General features: G+C 45.1%; 1 protein-coding gene across 4 annotated transcripts in view; it reads left to right on the top strand.

Annotated features, from left to right (window-relative positions):
• The window catches only part of TRANK1 (tetratricopeptide repeat and ankyrin repeat containing 1), an 84,944-nt gene that overhangs the window by 286 nt on the left and 68,160 nt on the right, over positions 1–16,498 (top strand). For 3 of the 4 annotated variants that reach the window (XM_036332972.1, XM_036332968.1, XM_036332966.1), the window contains exon 2: positions 3,690–3,892. The exons of the other annotated variant lie outside the window; for it this stretch is intronic. Coding sequence is in view for 2 of the 3 variants with exons in the window: in XM_036332968.1 (XP_036188861.1) it covers positions 3,804–3,892 (89 nt within the window). In the remaining variant the exon portion in view is untranslated. The remainder of the gene's footprint in view (positions 1–3,689; positions 3,893–16,498) is intronic. 4 annotated transcript variants of the gene reach the window in all.

Below are 16,498 nucleotides of genomic sequence, written 5' to 3'. Positions count from 1 at the left end.
GCACGCGCTGCGACAGGGCTGCGGGGGCGCGCGGCCTGCCTCGTCCCCGCCCGGGGACCGAAGCCGCGGCTCCCGGGCCCGCCGCCCGCCCCCTGAGGGGACCCCGGGGCCGCCGGCACCTTCTACCGAGAAGCCCCGCGGACGCGCCCCCGGGCACGCTCCCGGGCGCGGGGCGGCATCTGCGGGGAACTTGGAGAGTGGCCGCTGGCAGGCAGCGGGAGCCTGGCGGTCCCAGCCCCGGGCAGGCCTCTTGCTCTGCCCTCCACCCCGATCGCGAGCGGGGCTGGGCCGACAGGGGCTGCCCCGCCCGCCCGGCGTCCTCGGCTAACGGGCTAACCGAGGCGAGGGCCTCCCGGGGAGCTGCCAGGCCGAGCAGGGGAAACCCCCAGAAGCCCGCAGGCTTCTGCTCCCGATGGTTTTCAAACGTGGAGCCCGGGCGGCGCGCTCCGCACCCCCGCAGCGCGCACCTCGGGGAGCCCCGAGCGTTCGCCACGCCGCGGGAATAGCGCTGCTTTGGGCGTGCAGCGCGGGCCAGCCCCCTTCCAGGCCGGGGGTGTTTCTGGGAGGCTGCAAGCTATGGTGTTTCCTGGGGAGGGTTTTGAGGGAGATGTGCAATTTGGAAAATAATGCTCAAAAGAGGAGAGCGAACGGGGGCTCTGAGTTCTCTAGTCCCCAGCCCAGTTGCTGTTTGCCCAGTCAGTCCTTAGCTGGAGGAGGTATCAGGGAGCAAAAGGGCCTTCCTTGCATGCTGGGCACCCAGATGCTCCCCCGCTGCCGAGCCGCCCGGGTGCCAGGCACCTTTCTCGGGCAAAGCTGTTGCACGGATGGCTTGGTCTTTTATGGAGCATCTGTTTGTGCCTTATGGGAAGGACCGCCTTGAAGGGGAGTCAGAAGTTTGTTTCCACTGTTTTCCAGTTAGCTGTGTTTTGTGGAAGAGCGGGGCGGGTGCTGGAGTTCTCAGTACCCGCTGCTGGCCCTTGCATCCTCCACAGGGGATGGAGGTGGCTTGGGGGGTGTGGCATTCATCCCTGGAATCAGATCCCACTTAGGCATATGTTGCTTAGTCTGCTTTTGACCAAGACCAGCCATGGAGACCACATCCACCCACATACATATACAATACGAAACTGCCACAAGAGTTCTGCAGTATATTTATTCTCTCTATAATAAGGCACAATGATATTGTGTGTGTGTGTGTGTAAGCTAGTCATAACCCATTAACTTGATTTTATGACTGACTAATCAGTTTAGGTGGCAACTGCAGGCTCTCTTTGGGACATCTCCAGGGAGGCGGGGAGAACATCAGCCTTTCCCTGGGAAGTAACTTTGGAAGGGAGAGGTTGGTGTTGGAGAGATGGAGACTGATATTTATACTTGATAAGGAAATTCCTACGTGAATAATGAGAGTGCCACAGGACATGGTGGTGTGGTTCACACCATTAGCGACTGCAAAGGCAGGCTAGGGGATGGATGCGTCTGCTCCCTCCCGTTCTGTCTGTCCACACCAACCTGGCTGCTTGCCATGAGCCAGTGAGTGCTGCAGGGTGGGGGATGGGGATTGGGGATAGGTTGCTTTTCTTTCTTTCTTTTTTTTTTTTAAGAAGAGTACTGCAAGGCTGTCACAGACTCTGTATTCATACATTCCAAAGGCGGTTCTTTAAGTCTCTGCTCAGAATTTCACACCTACAGTGTCAGGGCTGGGCCATGAACATATTATAGATGAAGAAATAGGCCCATCAACTGTCAGTCACTAGTGGGATCTGGGATTAGATACTGATTCTCTTGACTTCCCAGCCCATGGCTCTCAGGGCCCAAATAGAGAATTTGCTTTTGTGGGATTCTTGGAATTCTCTGTGCTGATTAGTTCTGTTTTTTGTTGGCTGCTACCAAAGGCCCATTGCTGTGGTGTATGCCCTCTTATTATTTTACCTTTGCTTCTTGGGATGAAGTTTCCTTTAGAAGCCAGAGTAGAGCCTGCAGACCCCATGTTTGGATGGGGAAGATAAAGTGATCTTGGGATGTTTTTAAGAGCTGGAGTGAAGGTTGAGGTGTGGGCCTCCAGCCATTGTCAGGAGCGTGGCATTGTTTTAACTGACCTTGAGGAACCAGCGCTCCTCTGCCTTTTCGGATGGGGAAGTGGAGCTGACAGGTCAGTGCCTTCCCTGCAGTTCTCTAGCCAGTGATAGAGCTGGCTCATGGCTTTTGTAACAAGTTTCCTTAGAGTGCAGCCTGAGGTTCTTAAGGCCAAAAAATCCCAGTTATTAGAAATGAAAGAGAAATTCAAGGGGAAATAGTCTCCTTAGCAAAGATGACACTTTTTAGCAGAGAGTGGGAGCAGTGGCAGTGGCAGGGTGAGCATTCAGGTTTAAAATGTAAAAAAAAGTACTAAACCGGCTAAACCGGCATGCTGGAACCTCCCGGCACCTCAGGACACTGACCAAGAGCAATGTTCTTCCTTTGGTCAGTGAGGCTGTCCATGCTGCCAGATCAGACATTTTTCTTGGTCTAAGTTTCTTAACTAAGCCTTGCCTAGTTCCTTGTTTTTGTGGAAAATCTGGAAACATGAATGAGCCTTACATCTGATACCCTGGCCCAGGTTTCCTGAATCGACTCCCTCATTTGCCTGGGTGTTGTTGAACTTCAGTATCGCTGCTCACCTGTAGTCACTATGGGGCCTTATTCTGAGCTCCCGTGAGCCTGATGAGCTGGTGGGACTCCCGTGCGTCTGTCAGAGCCAAACCAAGTCTAGGTTCAGCTATGTCGGTGTTTGAAGTTCTAGTCATTTAGATTGAGATGTTTTTATTTTTTTAAGCATTGGGTCCCCTGTCAATGGCAGCATTTGGAAGGGTGTTTGTGAGGGGTGGGGTGGGGGAAGGCAGAATTGCTATCCCTAGAAAATGGTGATGACGTTTTGGAGGTATAGGGGTGGAAACATTTTTCCCTTCTTCCCTGCTAGTTTCTTTGGCTGTTCTGAGTTAAATTGATGGAAGACAGGTTAACAAGAGAAAAACAAATTTAATTTTATACACAGGGGAGGCCCATAGAAATAGGAGACTCAAAGAAATGACCGAAGCAAGAAGCTTTTATATCTTTTAGAAAAAGAAACAATACATTTGTGAAAAGTAGACAAGACAGAGGGATTTGGGTTTGAGGTAATAGGTGAAGAAGTAACAAGGTTTGTTTATGTGGCTTTCTCTGCCCTAAACTCCCTGTCTGTGGTGATAAGAATTCCTTCCTCCCTCCTGGTTCAGGGAGATTACCTTTCACATGGGACCTCACAAAGGAGGGTCAGAGTGTCCTTCTTGCACTGGCTCTTTCTCAGTACCTTTAATTCAAAATAATCAGTATGCCAAAGTGACATATTTTGGGGAAACCAGGCCATTTTGGAGGAAACTGCACAACATCAAGAAGAGTGGGCAATTTGATTCACTGTGACAAGAATACTCAGATCATAGCCTTGAACTGTGATAAGCTTCATGTCCAGTTGTGGCCTCCAGGGCACTCTTCTTTGGCCACCCTTGGGCCAGCTCATCCTCCGCCCATCCGGGTCCACTCTACCTGCAGGGTCAAAATTTGGTGACAAGTCTGAACTCCCCCTTAATCTGGCCCTCAGACTTTCTGTCTGTTATGCCTCTTCTCCTCTCAGTGTCTTACCTCTTCTCACCTCTTGTTGCTTTTTGTTTTTCAAGGCAGTGTCACCCTTCACAGAACTCAGACCCTGTCTCATGGAGGATGTAAACATATAAGACAGGCACTGCTAGCGGTGGTAGACCAGGCAGAGCCGTGAGAAAGGATTAGAGGAGATGCAGACAGCACTTCAGGAATTCCCAGCCCTAAATCCTTCCCAGCAGAAAGATGGAGAGGTGTTGGGAAGGAGAAACAGACATTCCAGGTAAAAGGAGCAGCTTCTTTTTAAGAATAACATTGCACAAAAGGGCTTATATTTTAAACATCAATATAGTAATCTTATTACTATATTGATGTTTAAATATGGCTCTATGTTAAGTGTGTTTCATATATTATTTAATTCTTACAGAAATATTATGAGAAATCCTCAAATGATAGATCTCTCTTCACCAGAATGTAAACTTCATAAGGACCACAGTGTTTTGGGTCATTCTTGCTCATTCACTCAATATTTGTGGGTCATTCTTGCCTGGCACTCAGTATTTGTTGACTGACTCAGGAAACGGGAGTCCAGTCACATAGGTGATACTGTCCATTTTCCAAGGACACTGAGGCCCAGAGTTAGGTGAATTGGGTCCCTGATAACAGGCCTAAAGTGGGACTTGATCCCAGGCTTCTGGATTTTGTTTTCTATCAGGGGGACACATTCATATCCTTCTACCCTCCTCCTGACACCGTCCCAGCCCTGTTACATTGCTGTGCAAAGGCATGGGAGAGGGAGGGAACCAGATGAATTTGAGGAAGCGTGATACAACATTGTGGACACATAGTATTGGAAAATGCTGGAAAGATAAGTTGAGGGTGTGTGTATGTAGGACTTAGAATGGAATCTGAGCTATTTGGGCTTTATTCTAAATGGAGTTAGTAGCCGTGGAAAGTATGGTGTGTGTGTGTGTGTGTGTGAGAGAGAGAGAGAGAGAGAGAGAGAGAGAGAGAGACAGAGACAGAGAGAATGTGTGTGTTTTAACAGCTCTGAGTTTTATTTAGAAGGCTGGGAGTATGGATGAATAGATCTTTCAGTCTGGCCACTTTTTTCAAGACCAAGTTGAAGGCCCCATGTTTCAGGACACTGTTAGGTGGTGTTAGAAATGGTGTTAGAAATGCTTCTCCCAGCACTGCTGAGGGGCTGCCCTTCAGGAGTTCCTGTCTGGGGGAGACTGCTTTGTTTATGGGGATTTCCTGGGCACCTCTGGATCCTCCCCATGTTACAGTGGATGGTGTTTTAGCCTCTTTGCTGGGTTGTCTTGCCCTTCATTCAGATTGAGGGAGAAGTAGATTACTCTGGTCTTGAGGTGGGAAGTGAAATGGAGGCCATTAACCAGCATTTAAAGCATCGCAGAGGGGTTTGGGGAAAGATCTGGAGGGGAGGATGGCTGGCTGCTATTCAACTCAAGTTCTCCTGTGAATGAGAAAGCACCTTTGTTCAGGGGCTGCCAACTTCTGTGGCGCTGCCACCTTCTGTGGGGTTGCTCCAAACTTTACAATCATCTATAGCTCTCAGATGCTTTAGGGAGAGTGGGAATATGAAAGGAATATGGCACTTGTTGGGCAGCCTGGAGTCAAGATTAATGAGCGACCTGTGCTGGCTGATGCTTAACTTCCTTGTTTGTCTTGAGGCAGAGTGTGGAATGCTAACTTCTTGGGCTTTCTGCCTTTAGTGATATTTGGTTTTAATGTTAAAGCCCATCCTTCCTGTTTCCCCCAGTTCCCCTCACCCTGTGTTCACCTTGTCTCTCCTAGGGCTTGTGAACACTGATTTTGGTACAGACTTGGATTTGTGCTTTGCTTGGAGAAATCTCTTCACCTTGATTAAACCTGTTTTCTGACCTGGGAAACTGGGATAATAATTATACATCTCTCGCTGGCATTGTTAGGGACATTCAATGAGCAAATGCCCAAGAAGAGCTTAGTATATGGAACATAGTAAGTGCTCAATAAATCTTGTTATCATGCAGCTGCCTGGGACTACTCTCATTCAAATAGCAAAATGGGAAAATGCCAGTCTGTGGCATACACTGAGGAGAAATTGTGCCCATCACTAGCCACCAACTGGGAGGGAGGCCTGCTTGCAGCCTTTCTCTTCAGAGGTCCTGTGATTGAAACTCCACTGCAGAACCAGGAGTTGAAATTGATCCATCTGTGCCCTTTAGTGATGTTTCTTGAGCATCTTCCAGGGGCCTGGCATGGTCTTAGGGACTTGAAACATCTGCCTTTGAAGGTCCAAACCATCTGCACACTGTTCAAGACTAACATGTGCTGTAAGGTTCTTAGCTCAGTCTTCCTTGAGAATGGCTTTCTTTAGACTGAGTTTACATTTTCCTCCCTTTTTTTGGGGGGGGGGAGTTAAAATATTCCTTCTTTTGTGAAATTATGGGGAGAGAAGATGGTACACTTGAAAAAAAAGTTTTTATTTGGCAAAATAAAGAGCTGGCAACCTTAATTAGGTTCCTTTCGATTTCTTTTCTTTGTCTACAAATGTTATCGTTGGCCAGCTCCAAACTAATCTACGGGATTATGCTTTGCTTTGAACATTTTTGATATCTGGGACTATAATTTCACATGGGAATTTGTGGCACTATTTGCTGACCATTGAATTCTCAACAGATAACTTACAAATGTGTAAATATCTTTCTCCATTGTTTTCCCAGAGTAGCTGGCAGCTTTGGCAGTTTTATTTTGGTTGGATTTATCTGGTGGTTTCTGGTTTGTACTTTGCGTGGCTGGCTTTTATTAAATGTGTGTCCTCCAAGGGAATAGATGACAGTTAAGCATTTCTTGGCTTTCCAGGAGATGGTCAGAAATCCAAAACCACCAGTGAAATTACCGCCCCACTCCACCCCACAAACAATCCTTCCTTTCCCATCCTCCAGCTTAATCATCTGTCCCTGCTAAAAAGCCAGAAAATCATTTATTCATGCAACACCGCTGAGCCCTCGGGTTGCAGAAATAATAAGACTTAGTAAGACGCAGTTCCTGCCTTAAGAGCTCAGTCTACTGGGGAAAGCAGGAAAACAAAGGTCTAGCTAGCATGGAGCTTTGGAGACACGGCACAGGGTAGGGACAGGGCACCCTTAATAAAGACCTTGTTTAATGTGAAATTGTAGGGAGGGGTGAAGTAGGCGATCCACTCTCCTTTTCTTTCTAGTGAATGAATGAAAAAACAAACTACTTAGGCAAAAAGAGGAATGTTCTGGAAGGCTGCTGATGACTGATAATTAGGGAAGGGGCAGGGGAGCCGCTGGGCCTCAGAGGCAGTGGCAACCCTCTTTCTGCCTCTCCTGTCTCTGGGCATAGTATTCCCTCGCCCCAAAGTGGCTTTTTCGCAGGGTGGGGGGCAAGGCCACCCTCCTGGAGCCTCTTGCCTCAGCTCCCACCACCGAAGGAACTTCTCCTAAAGTTCAAACCTGCCTGCAGGTCGGAGGCACAGATCACGGATCACACCCCAGGCCCTGCCTCTGGGCATCTCGCTCTCTGAGAAGGCCTCTGTGGTGAGCTGAGCAGCCATCCCAAAGGCTGCTTCCCAGGGTGACACCCTCCCTCTGAAGAGGGTTCAGTAGGGCCTGGGACCAGGAGCTGGGCCCTTTTCCCCAAAGGAACAATCCTGAAGAAAGAGTTGGGGCCCTTTTCAGATGTTGCAGCACTGACCCTTCTCTCCCTTCATCCAAGGCCTGAGTCTCTCAGATTCTCTTAGCCGCTTAACTGACTGGTCATTTCAGGAAAGCCCTGAGAAAACAGGCAAATACTAGGGCTTTGTTTTTAACAAATATTTTCACTGCTGAGTCAACAAAGCAAAGGTTCTGTAAATGTTGCAGGGTTTACACTCAAATTACATGCAGGGGCGGCTGCTGCCGATACCATTACCCTGAACCATCACCCCAGTTAAAATGTGGTCATCACCCCAGTCAAAATAGAGAACATTTCCATCCCCCAGAAAGTGCTTTCGCATTCCATAGCCTTCCCTCCCTTTGATTTCTTAAATTTGCCAGTTCTGGAACCTTATCTCAGGGGAATCACAAGTACATACTCTTTTGAGCTTGGTTTCTTTTGCTCAGAATAATGTTTTTGATATTCTTTATGTTGCTGTGTGTCAGCAGCTTGTTTCTTTTTATTACTGTGGGTTTTAATTTTTTTTTTTTTTACTTTTTAATTACACTTGTTAACGTAAAAAAACCCATTAAAACCTGTAAAGAATTTTTCTGAGTTTATTTGAGCCAAACTGTCGACATATGCCGGGAAGCAGAACCTCAACAAATTGAGATAATGCTCCGGAGAATGGCAGGTTACATTTGTATTTATACATTTGCAATCAAAGGAGGGACGTAGGTGGGTTACGTGAAATTCATTGGTGATAGATTAAGGAGGAGGGATAAAGCAAAGCAGGGGAAACCCCTGGGATTGGATAAAAAGTAAAATGATGGACACATACTTAGGTGGGTGCAGGATCAATTAACATGATAGTGAAGGAATCTGTGGTTATCTGTCCTGGCGCCCAGCACATTTGGTTGTGCCCCAGGGAGTCCAGAAAAAAGGAGAGTTACAAGTTACCCAGACATTTCAAGGGTATGTTATCATAGATGCAAAAAGACAGATAGGCTCAGGTAAGGTAAAGGTTGACTTTGTCAGTGAAGATACCGGCCTAGGACGTAACTGCCCACCATAACTGCTTTTAAAGTTTAATTTCAGACCATCCTTTGTGGCGACTTTAGGTCTCTGAGTCTGCAAGTCTGCCATGCAGGCCTCCCCTGAGCTTGTCAGGTCAGCATGTGGCCCCTTTCGTCTACACACTTGACATTCAGTATTATTTTCATATTAGTTTCAGGTGTACAACATAGTATTTAGATAAACAATTTATGCTGTGGTGTTTTCTTTCTTTTTTAAAAAATATATTTCTTTATTGATTTCAGAGAGGAAGGGAGAGGGAAAGATAGAAACATCAATGATGAGAGAGAATCATTGATTGGCTGCCTCCCGCACGCCCCCAATTGGGGATCAAGCCCGCAACCCGGGCATGTGCCCTTGGCTGGAATTGAACCCAGGACCCCCCAAGTCCGCAGGCCGGCGCTCTATGCACTGAGCCATATGGGCTAGGGCATTGTGGTGTTTTCTTTAAAAATTTCTATCATTCTATTTTTTAAAATATATTTTATTGATTTTTTTACAGAGAGGAAGGGAGAGGGATAGAGAGTTAGAAACATCGATGAGAGAGAAGCATTGATCAGCTGCCTCCTGCACACCCCCTACAGGGGATGTGCCTGCAACCAAGACACATGCCCTTGGCCGAAATTGAACCTGGGACCCGTCAGTCTGCAGGCCGACGCTCTATCCACTGAGCCAAACCAGCTAGGGCTTTCATTCTATTTTTAAAAAAATCTTTATTGTTGAACGAATTACATATGTCCCCTCTTCCCCTCCCCCATTGATTCCTTCTAGCTAGCCCGCCCCCCCCCCCACCCCCCGCCGCAGGCCTTCACCACCCTATTGTCTGTGTCCATGGGTTATGCATAGATGCATACAAGTTCTTTGGTTGATCACTGTGGTGTTCTTTTTTTTTTTTTTTACATGAACATTTTTTCATTCATTTAGAACGAATTTTGGTATAGGATGTGTATTCGTTTTCTATTGTTGCCATAACAAATGATCACCAATTTGGTGGCTTATATCAACATGAATTATGTAATTATCTCACAGTTTGTAGGTCAGAAGTCTGGGTTGGCTTGGCAGGTTTCACAGGGCTGAAATCAAGGTACTGGTTGGCTGAGCTCCTAGAGAGAAAGCAAGGAATCCTCTTCCGGGTTCATTCAAGTTGCTGGCCGGGTCCAGTTCCCTGTGGCTGCAGGGCTGAGATCTTGAGAGCCTCTTCCCAGTTTCTAAGGCCACCTCCATCCTCAGGGCATCACTGATGGGTCCTCTTTCTCATGCACATCTGCTGCTGCGCCTCTCCCACCCCCTTCCCCCGCCCTCCTCTCCCCTGGCAGCTCTCCCCAGGCAGAGGAAGTGCTCTGCTTCAAGGGTTCTTGTGGCTAGAATGGGCTCGCCTCATCTTCCAGGATAATACCTTTGTCTTAAGGTCTGTAATCCTAATTACATCCACAAAGTCCCTTTTGCCATATAATATAGAATTTTCTGGGGTTCTGGGGGTGGGGGCATTGACTTTTTCCGGGGGGGGGGGCAGGGAGGAAGGGGGAGGAGAGGTGGATGAGAGGTCTCCATTATTGGTCTACATTACAACATGGTGTGAAGGAGAAATTTAACTTCTGTTCCAAATATCTAGCCAGTTGTACCAACTGATTCATTTCTTCTCTATCAATTTAAAAAGCCCCCTTTATCATGGATGAAATTCTTTTATAGTATATATTATTTCCTTATATTCTGTTTGTTCCATTGATCTCCCTACTCTTATGTTAGTATTACAATTTAAAATTAGATATGTTTGAGATGCATTTTAAAATGGTAGAGAAAATGTTTCTCTTAATACTTATTTTTTTTAATAAGTATTTGGCTATTCTGGCTTGTTTATTCTTTTCGATGAAGTTGAGAATTCTTTCACTAATCTCCTTAAACATTCTGTTTTCTAAATAGAAATTTTATTGAAAATATTAATTCATTAATATGGAGAAGATTTGACATTTTATAATAGTGAAGTTGTTCAAACAGAAACATGTTGAGTATTTTTAAAAGTCAAGACTTTTTAAAAAATATATTTTATTGATTTTTTTACAGAGAGGAAGGGAGAGGGATAGAGAGTCAGAAACATCGATGAGAGAGAAACATTGATCAGCTGCCTCCTGCACACCCCCTACTGGGGATATGCCCGCAACCCAGGCACATGCCCTTGACCGGAATCGAACCTGGGACCCTTGAGTCCGCAGGCCGACGCTCTATCCACTGAGCCAAACCGGTTAGGGCAAGACCTTTTTTTTAGTAAAGTTTTTTTTAATCCATGTAAGTCTTTCAATTTTATGAGTGTTATTGGATATTCTGTTAGGAGCCCTTAAGAAAAGCTATGAGAATTTTATATATACCTATGCTTACATATTTTTTCATTAAAATGTTTATTGCCTGTTTTTTCCTTGAAAATCGGTGTCTGTCCCCTCAGGTTGAACAGATACAGGTTATTTTATCCCTGTGTTAGTTTAAGCCTATAAACATGACATTGTGAAGCTGTGTGAATGTAATTAACCTTCCTAGGAGTCCTCTTCCTGCCTTTCTCCACATAGTGAAGGGTTCCACTTATGATCTGGAATTGAACAAAGAACATGTTTTTTGAAATACTTGTTGGTTTGAGAGACAAGAGTGAGTCACTCTGAGGTGAGTCAGGTCTTAATGTGAATATCCAGGGAAACAGGGCTTTAGAGTTGGCTGAATCAAAAATTCTAAACAGTTACTCAGCAGAGATAAAGCTGCAACAGCAGAATACAGCTATTTTATCCCCTCTCAAATAAAAAAAAAACAAGTTGCTTTATGAAATCATGTCAGGAAGTATTTTTCATGCTTGCTTTACAAGGTCAGTAGCAGTTTCTTAGGTTGGACCTTGGCTTTGCAGGTCTTTGCTCTGTTAAGGGAATAAGTAGGATAGAAACGGAAGCTGTGTTTATGGGGGAAGCTATGGAGCAATGACCTAGTTTCTCGTTGTACTACTGCGAGCACTGAGATGCTTGGGGGAGATGTGACTGGGTTCACTCAGCACGACCTGTGGCCCCACATTCTATCCAACACATGCTGCAGAAGTAATTCCAAGAGAACTTGTAACCCTGATTGCAGATATTATTAATCCCTGTGTGTTAGATATTGTGTGGGCTAGAAAATTGGCACGATGCTCAGTGGTGGGACTAGGGTAATGCAAGAAAGGTGGGGCCATCCAGTCCCTGGGCAGAGACGCCGCACACCAAGATTTGGGGCAACAGCCCTCACATCTGCCACTCTCACACACAATAAAGGCTACGTCTTTCACCGAGTAGAAGGTAGTATTTCAGATGTTGCACCGAGGTTACTATTCTGTCTGGGACTTTATTCTCCAATAGAACTTTCTCAGGGCTGGTGATATTCTGTATCTGTCAAGTATGGCAGCCACACGTGACTATTGAGCACTTGAAACGTGGCAGGAGCGACTGAGGACCTGAAGCTTTCCACTGAGTTTAGTTTTAGTTATTTTTAAATATGTTTTTATTGATTTTTTTTTTTTTTTTTTGAGAGAGGAAGGGAGAGAAACAGAGAGATAGAAACATCAATGATGAGAGAGAAACATCGATTGGCTGCTTCCTGCATGCTCCCCACTGGGGATCAAGCCCATTGGCCGGGCAGTTTTAGTCATTTTAGATTAAAATGTAAATAGCCACATGCATAAGGCAGGCCTCAGGATTGTCTCAAACCAGTGGCTCCCATGTCTTGTCCTGTGATTCCCTGGGCTCTGGCCTCTTCCATTTGGTGTTGGCTTCATCCTCAGGCTGAAGTTCGGGGCTGCACATCTGCACGTGCAGTGTTGAGATTCACAGCCACACTTCTACACTGGCCGGTGCCTCAAACGGCAGGCAGATTTGCTTCTGGAAGCTTATTCAGAAGAGTGAGAAAAATGTTCCCAGAAGCCTCTAACAAACATCTCTGTAAGTTTCAAGGGCCAAAATTGAGTCCCACACCCAGTCCTGAACCAGTCCCTGGCAGGGAGATAGGATTTGCTCATCAGACCCTCAGGAACTAGGGCTGGGATGGGCTTCCCATAAGGACAATAGCTCTGGGGGGAAGGAGTGGTAACAGAAACACAACTGGGATTCAGTTAGGCAGGTGTGGCTACTTTGAAGGCCCCAGGATGGTTCACTGTAGCCAAGTGGGTAGTGCTGAGCTTTCTGAGTTATAAACACCACCAATTGATATTCAGGACCAACTTTCAAGTTTCTGCCATAAAAGTTTAACCTGATTTTGGTTTTTACAGTGACACCATGCTATCATACTAGAGTCCAATGAACTCTCATTAGCCACTTACTTTAGAAAATGTATTTCCTGAGCTTGTTATCATTTGTGTGCTGTTTAGTTGAGTAATGGTTGTTGGGTGTCCAGGCCAGAGTCCACTCCTCTCCCTGCTGCCAAGCAGTGATATTATTGATTAAATAATGAGCTAAAGTGGGTCTGGCATGTGGTCATCTATGGTTACTTATTAAAAACAAAACAAATAACCCTTTACTTTTAAGATTGGGTCTTTTGGCACTCCATAAGAGCGGACATTCATGTGGCTTTATGTAAAAGCACACATCATTAGTCATCAGGAAAATGATAATTAAAACCACAATGAGATACCACATTGGTTAAAATTAAAAAGACTGATACTACCTACTATTGACAAATGTGAGCAGTTTATACTCCCAACACACTGCTATTGAGAGTAAAACTGGTAGTATCTACAAAAGTATATAGTACCCTGTGACCCAGCGATTCTACCCCTGGGTTATGTACTCAAAAGAAATGCAGACATATATTCATTGGAAGACATATACAAAAATGTTTATAACAACTTTATTCATAATTACCTCAAACTGGAAACAACCTAACATCCATCGGTGGAATGGCTAAATTCTAGTATAAATCATGCAGTGAAACACTGCACAGCAACAAGATAAATCAACTACTGATACATGATACACACAGTAACATTAGTGAGTCTTATACATACAATGTTTAAGGAAAGAAACCAGACTCAAGAATTGCCAGTGTGACTGCGAGGTTCAGGAACAGATAAACCTAATCAATAGTTTAGAGATCAATATAGTGGTGAAGGTATGTTTACAGGAGACAGGGGCAAGAGGGAACCTTCTGGAAGCTGACAATGTGCTGTATATTGACTTGGATGGGGTTACATGGATTAATAATTAACTGATCTGAGCACCCAAGATTAGTGTTTGTAACGCACATTACTGTATTTTACTTCAATGACAATGTTAAAATAAATAAATTTGGTCTTTCCAAGGAAATGGGTTAGGACATCCCTATTAAATATATCTTTTCCTTATATGCAACTAGTGACCTGGTGCACGGATTCGTGCACATTGAAAATAAATTAATTAGAAGATGCCCGGTGGGGTGAGGTGGGACTGGGTTAGATGGGCCGGACATGCCCTGGAGCCAACCTCCATAGTCCCTCCCCGGCGTCTGTGGAGTGAGCGGGGTCCCTCTGGCAGGTGGAGTCCTTTGGCCTGGCCTGCAGGGATTAGGCCAAAACTGGCTCTCTGACATCCCCCGAGGGGTCCCAGAGTGTGAGAGCACTCTGCAAAGTTGCTGTTGTACAGGGTGTGGAACACAAACGCAAGTGTGCAGTAAACCAGATTCGAGGCCAGCAGTGCCCCAGTAACAACATAACCCATGCCGAAGGTGGGATCACGCATCCCCGCGAGGAATTGGGCTCTCTCCTCGCTGGTTTTGGGGTGTATCACCTGAGAGCTGCCACTGCCTAGTTACTGCAGCTTGGCAGCTCCTGCATTGAGTGTCTGCCCCCTGGTGGTCAGTGCACATCATAGCTACCGGTTGGATGGTAGGAGGGACACTTAGCATATTAGCCTTTTATATATATATATATAGATTGAAATTGTTGATGTATGTTGTCAGACAATTTGACTATAAGCCCAAATACATTATTTGTATAATGTAGGGTTGTTTTTTTTTTTTTTTTTTTTTTTTATAATCATAGAAATTACCTTTGAGTACTGCCAACCTCATACATGTGATACCTTCTGGATGATGTTTCCTCCCAGCTTTATGGAGGTGTAATTGGCAAAGAAAATAATAAGATATTTAAAGCATATAGTATGATGATTTGATATATGTATATGTTGAGAAAGGATTCGGAGGATTTTTTAAAAAGGGATTTTGTTTTATTGCCGTGGCCAATGTGAGCATCAGCCCAAGCATCAAAGGGTCTCGAATTTGATTCCTGGTCAAGGGCATGTACCTGGGTTGCAGGTTTGATTCTTAGCCCAGTCGGGATGCGTGTGGGAGGCAACCAATTGATGTGTCCCTCTCACATTGATGTTTCTCTCTCTCTCTCTCTCTCTCTCTCTCTCTCTTCCTCCCTCCCTCCCTCCCTCCCTTCTTCCCTTCCTCCTTCCCTCCCTCCCTCCCTCCCTCCCTCCCTCCCTCCCTCCCTCCCTCCCTTCTACTCTAAAATCAATGGAAAAATATCCTCCGGTGAGGATTAACAACAAAAAAAAGTTTTAATTTTTATTTTTCAGTTACAGTTGACATACAATATTATAGGTAGTTTCAGGTGTACAATGTAGTGATTGACATTTCTATGACTTATGAAGTGATCACTCTGATTGGGGGATGGGTTTTGATTGCTGTCATTACCGTGGGGCCAGCACATTAGCCTGGCTTTGTCAGTTAGCATCTTGGCTGCCTTCCCTTTGCTGGCTGTGCATGTAAATCTGTACTACCATGAGACAGGAGGTTTGGGTACACTACCATATTTTGGGTATTTTGGCATATAGCATAGTATACATAGAGAAAAAAAATATTTTTTCTGTCAAACTTGGAGTAGAAATAACATGTTTGGAAAATGTTCTTTTACACTGGTGTATTCGTGTTTCATTTTCTTCCTTTCTGGGTTTTTGGTTTGTTTTTACTTTTATTTGTTTATCTTTTTGTTAATCCTCACCCGAGAATATTTTCTCCATTGATTTTTAGAGAGAGTGGAAAGGAAGGGGAGAGACACAGAGAGAGAAGCATTGATGTGATGGGGCTGGGGATTGAGCCTACAACCAAGGTACATGCCCTTGACCGGAATCGAACCTGAGACTCTTCAGTCTGAGGGCTGGTGCTCTGACCACTGACCAAAACCCATAGAGCTGTTTATAATTTTTTTTCTTTAACAATATTTTATTTTATTTTTGTTGTTGTTAATCATCACCTGAGGATATTTTTCCATTGATTTTTAGAGAGTGGAAGGGAGAGGGAGAGACAGAGAAACATTGATGTGAGAGAGACACATCGATTGGTTGCCTCTTGCATGCACCTGGACCAAGGTTGGGGAAACCTGCAACCAACGTACGTGCCCTTGACTGGAACCGAATCCGGGACCCTTTAGTCCGCCGCCGATGCTCTATTCACTGAGAAAAACTCCTATGGCTGTTTTTACTTTTAAAAAATTTTAATTGTGACCCTAGCCGAGTTGCTTGGTTGGTTGGAGCATCTTCCTGTGCATTGAAAGGTTGCGGGTTCGATTCCAGCTCAGGGCACATACCTAGCTTGTGGGTTTGATCCCTGGTCAGGGTTCCTGGGAGGGAGGGGCAACCGATCGATGTTTTTTTTTGTCACATCATTGTTTCTCTCATCCTCTCTCTCTTCCTCTCTTTCTAAAAATAAGTCAATAAAAAATATATCCTCAGGTGAGGATTAAAACATTTTAAAATTGTGTCAAAAACCACATAACATAAAAGTTACCATCCTAGCTATTTTAAGTGTACAGTAATGTTAAGTGTGTTCACATCTGTTGAGCAACAGATTTCCAGAACTTGCAAAACGGAAACTTGAAGTCATCAAACAATGACTGCCTCCACCCCCAGCCCCTGGCAGCCACCTGCTTTCTGTAGATGGCAACAGTTCTACTTTCTGTCTCTGTGAATTTCACTATTCTAGGTACCTTATGCAGGTGGAATCAGACAGTATTTGTCGGTTAATTTCTGGCTTATTTCACTTAGTATATGCCCTCCAGGTTCATCCATGTTGGTAGCATGTGTCAGAATTTCCTTCCTTTTTAGGGCAGGATCCTGTTGTATGTATATACCACATTTTGTTTATCCATTCATCCAAAGATGGATCTTTTGTTTAC

Source organism: Myotis myotis, unplaced genomic scaffold (genome assembly GCF_014108235.1).
Source record: "Myotis myotis isolate mMyoMyo1 unplaced genomic scaffold, mMyoMyo1.p scaffold_m19_p_13, whole genome shotgun sequence".
Classification (NCBI taxonomy): Eukaryota; Metazoa; Chordata; class Mammalia; order Chiroptera; family Vespertilionidae; genus Myotis; species Myotis myotis.
Note: the sequence above shows the minus strand (reverse complement) of the source record. Positions and strands in the feature narration are given on the sequence as shown.